Genomic DNA, 11,706 nt, shown 5'->3' with positions numbered 1-11,706 from the left:
ATAGTGTGTGTATAGGAGTGTATGGGATAGTGTGTGTGTATAGGAGCGTATGTTATAGTGTATATAGCAATGGAAAGGTAAAGATGAGCTCCCTGTGCTGTGAGATGAGGATCTGCTAATTTTTGCATTAACAATGTTCCTTTTAGGGTATATACCATAACTTTTTAAAGTTTTAGATAAAGATATTGGGAATTATATTTTATGTTCCAATATGGTAATTATATTGTAAGGTTAAAGTGTTAGAGCAATATTTTGTGAAGGGTCTTTGTGTACCTTAAAAGACCAAAAATAATGCAAGATTTGCTATTGGTTATATTGTATACCATTAGGCATATTGCATATATCTAATACAATCCTTTTTAAAGTTGTTGACATTGTAAGATTGTTTTCTCGGTGACACTGCTATACAAAAAATGACAAGAAACAGAAACACTGTCCCTACAAATCTGGAGTGTGTTATTAGCCCTTACAAACATATCACTTTGTGTAATTAATTAAGTGAAAATAAACTCTAGTGGATCCTTAAAGTTAGCACTGTAACTTTATTCAGTAAGCTAAGTGAGAGTTCACCTTACTGAGTGAGCAGCTTGTTCCTTTAGTAAATTATTATTATTAATAATAATAAACAGGATTTATGATGCCAACATATGCAGCGCTGTACATTAAATAGAAGTTGCAAATGACAAACAAATCTAGACAGTGACACAGGAGAGGACCCTGCCCTGAAGAGCTTACAATCTAGTAGGTGGGGGAATTTCACACACAATAGGAGGGAGATATGTAGTGGTGAGAAGTAGTGACGGTTTCAAAGGATAGAAGAAGATGGGTAGTCAAGTTTGAAAAAGTTTGAAAAAATAGTAAATGACATCAATGAACTCCAGGCAAAGAACAGAAGTACCAATCTTTTGGCACATAAAACAGTGAGGCACATTTGGCACATTGGCACAGTCAGATGAATGGTAGCACGGTCGAGGAATTTAGTGGTATCTTTACTCGATTCCCAGCTTGAAAAAACAGAAAAATACTGGTGTAGTTATTCTTCCACTCGCACATTTGCAGCAGCATTTTGGATTGGCTTTTAATGCTACCCTGATCGGAGTGCTGCTGCCTTTTGAGATTTGGAAGTGTTTTATACCCAGTCAAATTCACATCCTTGTACTAGTTCAGTATTATTAAATTACCAAATTGCAATCCATTGTATCCAGATACAAGTAAAGTTATGAACAGCAAATATTTACTAATGTGTGAAAAAGTAAAATATGTAAAAGCAAAGAAATACTAAAAAGTAGAAGAGTGTTCTGAGTTTTCTTTTTTTTTTCTTGCAGGACCATCTGTGGATTATTGACTTTTATCTGAAAATGATTCTTGTGCTGCCAAGACTGTATCTTGGTAACATTAATGATGTCGCAGATGTGGAGCACTTACAAAAAACTGGTATCACCCACATACTGACTGTAGACAGCGTAAAACCTGATCTGACTTTATTTCAGACAAAGTTTGTCAATTTGTTGGATGATTCCAGCGCAGACATGTTGAGTTGCTTGGCTGAGTGTCTAAACTTTTTAAAGGAAGCATTGGCACTGCCTGAAACATCTGTTCTTGTTCACTGGTAAGTTCTGTAACTTACTTCAAAGCACAACAGTTAAGGGAAAGTGTCAGGGGTCAGGGATGATCTGGTGCAGGATAAAGGGGGCTTATACTTGCTCCATGCCCGAATACAGTCTGGCTAAAACTTAGAAGGAATCTCATGTTTTTAACCAATTATTACTTAAGGTATCTCAGAACATGTTAATTTAATTAAGGGCTGTCGTAATTTTCATGTTGCTCCTTTTCCGCCCTAGCGGTCTAATTCTGTCCAAATTTCCATGCTAAAAGCGTCCAAGCCTGTTATCTAAAACAATGGACAGATTGCATTTACAAGATTTTGCTGCCATTGGGGGGTCTATGTTTGGATTCATTTAAAATCTTGACAGTTCTGATAATACTTTAAGCACAGAAGGGTCAATTCACAAATTTCTTCTCACTTTTGTGATAATTTGATGCTAATCCAGAAGAATTCAGTAGCATGTAGGTAAAGTTTCTGCAAAGCTTAGTTTGATCTTTTTAAGTTAAAATTTAACATAATACTGAAAATGAAATGCCTCTGAAACCCCATCATTGAGTTGTAATGCAAATGGATTTCATGTTTTCAGAATTCTTTTTTTAGGGGGGTTGTCAAAAAGTGGGAAAGACAAGCCAAAGTTATTGTTCCCAGTTGTTTGTGCCAAGGGTATTTATATATATATATATATATATATATATATATATATATATATATATATATATATATATATATTTTATGGGAAATAGCCACACTTTTATATAATGGTAAAAATGTCCTTTTAAAGAGCATCATGTATGTGAACAGAGTATGTGTTAGCAGATGGGGACGGAAAAACCAGTGTCCCATCCTCATCATTGCTAGCGGAACTGGGCAGACAGCCAGTGTCCCGCTCGTAATCTGCTTGTGCCCCACTGTCATCCGATGATAAGTGGGTGGCACGAGTGCCAGGCGGAACACCTGGAAAAAGACTGTGGTGAGAACTATACAAATTATGGTGGTCAGGAATATTGCTGAATTACCTAACCTAATATTTCAGATCATTCTGTTCAGAAAAACAGACATTGCTTTTTTTTTCCAACAGCCATGCTGGAGTTAGCCGGAGTGCTGCTGTAGTTATAGCTTACTTGATGAATACAACAAAATGTACTTATGAAGAAGCACACAGAAGACTACAAGATGCAAAATCTGATATTAAGTATGTGTTAATGGGAATTAACTCTTTCAGCCTTATATAAAATGTTTTGTATTTTATGGTTACAATATTTTTGTAAATTTATATAATTTTTTGTTAGGAATTCTATTGTGTTTAAAACAGAACTAAAGTTCCACTTTAAAGATTCTGGATCAGACAGTGCATTATTGCAGAAAGAGATAGGCATTGTATTCTTATGTACCCTGCCAGTAAGCGCTAAAGATGATCTCTAGCCTTACCTTTCTTTTTTCAGAAATTTATTAAGGCTCTTCAGGACTGGAGAAGACAGACTGCAGGTTTGCTGGATTACCAAGGCTATCCAGTGATAGTTTATCTTCTCTGGACTGGCTTTACTGGAACAAGCTTTAATAAATCAGGCCCTTTGACTTAGTCACAACAAGTATTAAAAAGTATACTTAAGGTTTTTTTAACCCCCCTAATTTCCTATCTGAATATTAATATTATTACAGTTTTTATATAGCGCCATCATATTACGCAGCTGTTTACATAGTTGTGTCACTAACTGTCCCTCAAAAGGGCTCACAATCTAATGTCCCTACCCTGGTCATATGTCATTATTACAGTCTAAGGTCAATTTGGGGGGGTTTGCCAATTAACCTAACTGCATGTTTTTGAAATGTGGGAGGAAACCGGAGTACCCGGGGGAAACCCACGCAGACACGGGGAGAACCTGCAAACTCCATGCAGATAGTGTCCTGAAGATTCGAACCTAGGACCTAGCGTTGCAAAGGCCAGAGTGCTAACCACTGAGCCACGTGCTGCCCATGATAGACTGTCAGACTGATATACTGGTTTTAAACTGTTTTGTTTAAGCTGATAAAATTTGTTAAATATTATTCTTTTTAGAATCAACCAAGAGTTTGTAAATCAACTAGGACTATTTGAATCTATGGGTTGTGAAGTGGATATGACTAGTGCAAGTTACAAACAGTATCGATTACAGAAGTTAACAGAAAAATACCCCGGTAAAGGCATTTTTATAATTACTATATGTGGATTTTTGCAGAACATCTCATTTTTTGTTGTATTGTTAAGCTGTCACAGTTCTATCTAGGTTTTGGACTTTTTAAAGCCCAACTCAAGAGTTGGCTTGGTATTCCACACATACATAACTTAATTTCATGTGTTCTTCAGCATGTCATAATGAGTCTCCAAAACTGGTGAACAGGTTATCATGAGTAAACTCAGGTGATCCAGCAAAATTGGATTAGAATTGTTAAAAATATTTTGCTATTAGCAAATGTTTTCAATCTATTCCAGGTTTGCTGGATCACCCAGGTTCTCCCATGATAGTCTATGTTCACCAGTCTTGAAGACCTTTAATAAATCAGACCAAATATGTCAGAAAATCAGAAATGATGCACACAAGCTCACAAAAATATTACAGTTGGGTTTCTGCAGCGGTAATTTTTGTATTTGAGAACAAAAAAATAGCAAAGGAAATTTTTTAGTATATTTGTAAATGTATTATTTCAGTGTTATGGTCAGAACTAACAGTTGAAATATCTTTTTTTCCCCCCAGAGTTGGAAAGGGACAAATCTTGTTTCTTTTACTTCGGTCTGTTATTTGCTCTAATTTGATTCTGTACTAGAAGTTATGGAAATATGAACTGCAACACATTTTTTAGTGATGTGGGGGCTGAAACCTGCGAAGGTGTTATTACTCGTCTTTGTTTTTCTGTCCCCATGTTTTCTGTCCTGCAAAAACAAAACGTAAAATGAAATCTTTCCAACAGATTCATGAACAGCAGTGACAACCTGACTCTGATATGCTATTTATACTTTCTGGGTCTATTGAAAATGAATGGATTATGGTTTTTGATTACTTTAGGCATTGCTTTCTTCTTTATTTTTAAAAACTCTCCACTCCCATAGAGTTTTCATGGAGGTCTTCCTACAGACCTTTCAATGTGAAAGAATCACAGACCTTCCATGTCTAAAAAAAGTATGAAGCCTTATCAATTTTTATTGTAGATTTTCCTTTGTGTACACCGTTTGTTTGGTGGAGCAATTTAGGAGTAAATTGGTGTAAATCAGTAGAAAAGCTTATAAATGCGTAATTAAAAAATAATTCAATATGATTATAGCTTTCCCTTAACATTGAAAACAACTAGAAAAGTTGTGTAAACGAGTAAAACGCTGCCAATTTTCCCTAAGTAATTGAAAATGTGTCTTATTGCAACTTACTCTGCATGCTGAAAATCTCTAAAAATAAATGAAGCCTCATGACGTGAACACAGCAGGTCATCAAAATTCATTTATTTTAGTAATGAACATGATGGTTTAGAGCACAGGTGTCAAACACAAGGCCCTTCTGGCCTGTTTATGTGGCCTGCAGTGACTGTACCACATCTAAGCACCTGACATTTGCAGTGTTTTAGATTTCGGCCCCTTATTTGAGTGACACCCCTGGTTTAGAGGATGCATTTGACCTGCTTTGCGTTATGCTGAATTGCTTTGGACAGTATGTTCGGTTGAGTGGCATTAAAACTGGAGGCAAACCAGCTCTAACTTAGCCTTTTCTTGTCAAATGTTGCTGGCTATTTAAACAAAGCTAAATCTATTCAAAGGCAAATATTTTCTAATAAATTGGCAAATATTCCTACCTGCAATTGGGCAGAGTTATCAAGTAGATCCACCAACGGTGACTGTCAAAATATTAAGACTAATTACATTTCTCTTTTTTCAGAATTGCAAAGGTTGCCTCGTGAAGTGTTTGCTTTGGATCCCAGCTCCATAGCTCAAACTAAAGAGGTTCTCTATCGTTGCAGAAAATGCAGGTTGGATTTGCTTTCTTCAGATACACATATTAAACTAAGTATGTCTGTCATAAAGACCTTTTTACATAAAGTGACAAAACAAGTTGAAAAATGTGGCTTTTTCTTCCCAGGAGATACTAATCAGTTAGAAAGTATTTATTATTATTAATGTTAAAGTGCCAACATATTACGCAGCGCTGTACATTAAATAGGGGTTGCAAATGACAAACGAATACATACAGTGACACTGGAGGAGAGGACCCTGCCCCGCAGAGTGTACAATCTAATAGGTGGGGGAATTAATACACAATAGGAGGGGATATAAATAACTTATTTCACCACCAACTTTTATAAATGTATGTATGTAATGTATTTCCAACGCTTTCATCAAATAGATAGATAGGTAGTACCTAGCAAGTACCCCTATTGGTCTTTTACCCACTATTTGGTGCATAAGTTAATTGGCATGTGGTTATATGTGGCACCACCTTTCTGCTGCTTATGTGATGGTTGTATTAAAATTAAATGTAATCAATATAAATTATTACATTTTGTTCTAATACTCAGTATTATTTGGTTCTAAGAAAAAGTATAACTTTTACTGTAGGTAATGTATTTCATAAATATTTTTACTGTTTTTTCCCCAGGCGTTCCTTATTCCGTGCAGAAAGCATTTTAAATCACTCCTTAGGTGCCGGACCTATGGCATTTGCTCATAAAAGACTGACCATACCAAATAGCTCTGACTCTACCAAATGCACCTCATACTTTATAGAACCTGTGCAGTGGATGGAGGAAAGTCTTTTAGGAGTAATGGATGGGCAGGTAAAGTTTGAAAAATAATAACCTTTGTTTCTGTAGTTATTTTACATGCCTCTCAACTGAAAGTTTTGTTACCTTAATCATTCAAACTAGCTCTCAACTGTCCCTGATTTAGAGACACTGTCCCTCTTTCATAACCCTTTTCCGCCTCAGCTTTCCCTCTGTTTAGGTTCAATAAAAAGTGTATTAAACTATTAAAAAATTGTTACTTAGCACTGAACTTTCCATCTTCTAAACCGAGCAGGGAGCCATGTGTCATTCAGAGGGGAAAAAACTTCCCCCCAGAGTGACGTCATGATGCCAGAACTCAGACCTGGGACGGGAGAGTGGGCGGGTTGTGTCCAGAGACCACTTCCCTGAGCCTGCGATATCGCCATAAGAAGTGGTCCGCGGCTCTGACCTGTGCGTTCCCCCCCCCCAAGCGGGGTCCTCATCCTGACCCCGCTGGGGGGTGCACCAGCCAGTGCTGCCCCTACTTGTCAGACAGACGGGGATTGGGAGGGACCTCTGTTCTAAATGATTCTATATGTTATGTTGAAAAACTAATATAAAGGAAACGGTTGTGAAAAAAAAAAAATCATTTGTAGATTTAGTCAATAATTTTTTGTGTATTCATTTTTGGTGGTCAGCAAGATGGCATTGTGGCAGAGGTGTATCATTTGCTTATATACTTTGAGATAAAACGTGTCCTCCTTCCATATCGCTGAAAGCTCAGAGGTATAGTTCACCTGAGAGGTATATGTACACCTATCTAGGAGGCATTTTTGTATTATGCTATCAAAGCTATTTTCACCAACATTTTGAAGGAAATTCTTTGCTAGGTATTTATTCTCTCTCTGAAGCACAGCATAATTTGCCTAGACAATGTACATTAATACTTAGACTTCATATATTTTTAGCTGCTCTGCCCCAGATGTCATTCGAAATTGGGCTCATTCAACTGGTATGGAGAACAGTGTTCTTGTGGCCGGTGGGTGACTCCAGCATTCAAGGTGCACAAGAATAGAGTTGATGAAGTGAAGCCTTTACTTATCTGAGGAAGGTGATACTTTCATAAACCAGGACTGGTTCATATAACTATGAAGCTTGTAAATTAATATTAAAATATTGTTTTGATTAGTGTAAATATAAGAACACTTGTAGCAACCTCAATCATTTGCATGTTAAAAGTTTTGGTTATCAGTCATTCCTCAGTTAAGGGCAATAGTTGTCAGTATTAAATTGGACAATAAACTGTTTACAAAATGGAAACAATTTGGTCTTTGTTTTTTTTTTTTGTTTTTTTAACATATAATTTTTATGATTTACCAGTGCTATATTGTCTTTCTGTCTTAAATGTAAGTACCACACCAGAGAAAACAAACAAATGGGATTTTAGGTACAACATGAAGGAAAGATACAATTGTCAATATAGAGTATAAAAGAATAAACATTTTATTGCATGCATGTTAAATTCCAACACAAATAACAAACAGACAACATAATGCTTACCCATAGGAGGGGGAGGACATCTCTTTATAGATATACAATCCTCCAATGCATGCCAGTTTCTAATGTATGATTATCTACATGATTTCTAAATATTCACAATTATCAATGAAAAGACAGAACATGAGAGAAACAGAACAAGGACAACAAAAAATATCATAAAGTAGAGTTAATTACATTAAATTTACTGTTTGGCAAGGCAATGATGCTTGGGATGTGCAGAGACTGGGGTCAGGACAGAGACAAGCCAGCAAATAAAACCTATAGAGCACAAAACACTGCAACCTAGAGCAGCCATTTTTCTACCCACCCAGGCATGCAATTCATATTGCGATCCCATATTTATATCTATAGGATGTTAACGTGTATACCAAAAGATTGATTCATTTATATATTTGTAATTGTATCTTTCCTTTATGGTGTACCTGAAAAGCCCTATTCTTTTTGGTACTTTGCAGAATGTATATGATTTTCAGTTTTACCTGAGGGCAATAAATATCATCAATTTCATGTTGGGATTACTTTTCTTCTCAATTTTGTTTCTAAGCAAATAAGATCACTGTAAAGGTTTGCATATGTTTGGAAAAAGTGTAAATCAACATCCTAGTTTTATTAAGTATAAAGAACAAGGAATTTTGGGGCTTAAAAATCTCTAATGCCTCCCTTTCTGTAAACCACCAGTGAAAATAAGCACTCTTTCTAAACTAGGGGACTCTATTAATGTCATAGAAAGTAAATGAGGACATATTACCTCTGTGTTCATTTGTCAAAAGGTTTGATCACATTTGGGGGATGGGAAACAGTCTTAAAATGTAAGCTGTCAATAAAACATATATGCAAAGCAATGCACACTTGCCAATTATGGCACAGACCTAATTGTGTGCAGTGGCCTTGCAGCAATGACAGGTGCTAGACCTCTCTGGAAATTTCTCCCCCATGTCTTGAATGCTAGTTGAGAGATCTCTTAACTTTTCTAGCTTTACATATTCTACATAGATTCCTAACAAATGATGGTGTTCATTTGGTTGTATGTTTTTTAAATTGTATAATTCACTTAATTGACTGAGCCTGTAGCTCTCCTCCAGCTGTGTCTGTCTGACCCTTCTTTGCACTATATTTCCATGAATGTAATTTATGAGCAAGTAAATATTTGACATTTTGCATGTAGGGTAGAGACTGCTCAGAAAGCTTAAAAATATATTGTGACCCAAGGATCTATGCTGTAATGCAAAATTGTGCTATAAATCTATAAAAGTCTCTCGTTTTTGAAATGTCCAGCAATTTCAACCACCCGACCGTTAAACCCGACCTTTATGAAAATACCGTCAGAAAAGTTTGGGTTTATGGATCACTTACCTGGTCCCGCTGCGATCATCCAGCGTCCTGTTCCAGCGTCGTCCTCCAGTGTCGATCTCTAGCGTCGTTGCGATCGTTCATCGTCGTGTTCCAGCGTCGTCCTCCAGTGTCGATCTCTAGCGTCGTCCTTCAGCGTTGATCTCCAGCGTCGGGTGCCTTCTCCGAGAAGAAGCCGGCCGGCTTCTCCGTCCGTAGCGTGTGCGTGTCCCTCGGCGATGACGTCGGCGCGTGTGCGGGAAATTCAAATCGAAACTCATTCAAACACATTTTGTATTGGATTGAATACAAACTCCTGTATCCAATCCAATACAAAATAATTCAAAATAAATACAAAGTATGTAATTGGTAAATTCAAACTCTCATTTTGTATTGGATTGGATACAGGAGTTTGTATTCAATCCAATACAAAATGAGAGTTTGAATTTTGTTCTCATTTTGTATTGGATTGAATACAAAGTCCTGTATCCAATCCAAAATAATAGAAAATATATTTATGTGGTTTTGTTTATAGGTATGTGACGGACACTAGGGAGGTGTTTTAGAAAAATATATTATACAGTATACCGAATTATCGCATTTTCAGTATTTTTCATTCATTTATGTATTCTTGTTTAAGCTGATTTTTGTGTCTTTTATTAAATTTTATTAAAAGTAATTTTTTTTTTTTTTTTACGATTGTGTGTTTCAAACATTTTTTATATTCATGATATCCACTAGAACCCTGTTCAGACATATTTCCGTAAGTTACAGGTCTACAATTTAAAAAAAAAAAAAAATTCATGAAAAACAGTGTACCACTTTTGGAACAGAAATCTAGACATCAGTGTAACGCCCAGGTGGCTAAGGATTGTTTTTTGTTTTTGTTTTTTTTAGAAGTAAAATGTGTTTACAGAAATCAATCTTGTGATGACTGATTGTAAACAGCAGCTCTGCCCCGTATGTAAGAACATGATTACCTTTCCATAAATTTCAAGGAGTGGAGCTCCTCAATAATATAAAAATGTAACCGTTAAGTATTAGGCTTTGCTGCTGTTGATTTTTTTTTTTTGTTGATTCTTTGTTTTTGCCAAGGGCAAGAATGCGAGAGCTGTTTTTTTACTAAAAGAGGCGTGTCTTTGGAGAGAGACATCTTGTACCTATGTAATTAATGTATCTTTAATACATTAGAAAGACCTTGTTCTGATTATGCAGTTCAGATTTGGGCACCATTTCAAGGATATGTTGAATGGGACACAGAAGCAAGCCTAAATGTTATGCACAAGGAGGAGCTTAGCAATAGGAAAAGGTAAGCTTCCAAAAATGTATTCACTTGTGACAAGAGGCCATCTAGGTTCTATATGATTCCAAGTAAATACAAAAGTAACTATAATTAGCACTGCTAACTGCAATAACCGTGAGGGCACTCCTTGTGACTGACTGGAGGATAAGCTGTGAATATAAAAAAGAAAAGATCACTAAAATGTGATATGATTGACATCTGAAGATTATTTCTATAAATGGATTTAGCAGAACAAAAGTAGGGATAAACAAATTTGTCTAGGACTGGTTTGTGAACATTTTCATATCTTACTCAAATTACATGAACTTTGCAGAATACATAATAAAAGACTATTCAAAATCTCTTGGAAACCTATCGGTAGCCACCTTATAAATCAGTAAATAAGGGATAGAAAAGAAAGAGGTTTGAGGCTGAAGTTATGGTTTATAATCCTATTTAGGTATCGATAAACAATAAGCAAGTTTATTTTTTACATAATTAAGATTATAAACAATAACTTCAGCCTCAAACCTCTTTCTTTCCCTTAAGCAAATATCTACATGAACTTTGTGGCAAACCCTATTGCAGTCAATGGGGAGGGGGTAATATTTTAAATTCTGAGCATTTGAAGGTCTAATAAGCAAACTATTGCCAAACAAAAGAAAGGGTAGCAGGGTACTGCCATTGAGAACATATACCAACATTAAAAACTAGTCTCTTCCCTTTCACAGAGTGGTTTTCTTCTCTGTTAGCTGTCCCCAAACAGTTCCACTACCCAGTGAATATATACCTAAAGTGACTGTCATTTCCTTGATTTTCTTTCTTCAAAGGACACATAGTTCCCTAAGTCTTGAGAGACGGGAAGAGGACAAGGTGCAGATGTCTAGTTGGCCCGCTGATATCGAAGGCAGCAGGGGTAGATGAGGATTTGGAGAAGTGGAAGAGGGTTGAGGAAGAGAAAGATAAGTAAATGTAGCTCTGGGAACCTGCAGAAGGGAGAGGGCAAACACAGGGCACGCAGAGTTTATGCTGTCATCCCTCCAATATTATTTGGCCTTTGGAAGAAGCTGACTAATCTCTAGAGCAGCAACAGGTGGATGAGCACATATGGAGTCATGCTAGAAGATGCCTCTGCAATGATCCCTGCATTTGTACCTTTTAAAAGAGGATAGTTACTGGCTGGTCACACTTGTTGTCCTCCAGTACA

At 36.4% G+C, this 11,706-nt stretch overlaps 1 protein-coding gene across 1 annotated transcript; it reads left to right on the top strand.

Moving 5' to 3' along the window:
- Positions 1 to 1,305: 1,305 nt before the first annotated feature.
- DUSP12 (dual specificity phosphatase 12) lies at positions 1,306 to 7,651 on the top strand. Its single transcript, XM_072420149.1, has 6 exons — positions 1,306 to 1,609; positions 2,685 to 2,798; positions 3,663 to 3,781; positions 5,506 to 5,596; positions 6,223 to 6,400; positions 7,297 to 7,651. Exons 1-6 carry the CDS (start codon positions 1,359 to 1,361, stop codon positions 7,432 to 7,434), a joined length of 891 nt encoding a protein of 296 aa, XP_072276250.1. The 5' UTR covers positions 1,306 to 1,358; the 3' UTR covers positions 7,435 to 7,651.
- The last annotated feature ends 4,055 nt before the right edge of the window (positions 7,652 to 11,706 follow it).

The sequence above is a fragment of the Pyxicephalus adspersus genome, chromosome 8, assembly GCF_032062135.1.
Source record: "Pyxicephalus adspersus chromosome 8, UCB_Pads_2.0, whole genome shotgun sequence".
Classification (NCBI taxonomy): domain Eukaryota; kingdom Metazoa; phylum Chordata; class Amphibia; order Anura; family Pyxicephalidae; genus Pyxicephalus; species Pyxicephalus adspersus.
Note: the sequence above shows the minus strand (reverse complement) of the source record. Positions and strands in the feature narration are given on the sequence as shown.

Bases quoted from the DNA above. Each gene is read 5' to 3' on its own strand.
- DUSP12 (XM_072420149.1), top strand. From the start codon at position 1,359: ATGATTCTTGTGCTGCCAAGACTGTATCTTGGTAACATTAATGATGTC. The intron at 2,799-3,662 runs GTATGTGTTAAT...TATTCTTTTTAG, and splicing joins GATGCAAAATCTGATATTAA to AATCAACCAAGAGTTTGTAA. The intron at 3,782-5,505 runs GTAAAGGCATTT...CTCTTTTTTCAG, and splicing joins GTTAACAGAAAAATACCCCG to AATTGCAAAGGTTGCCTCGT.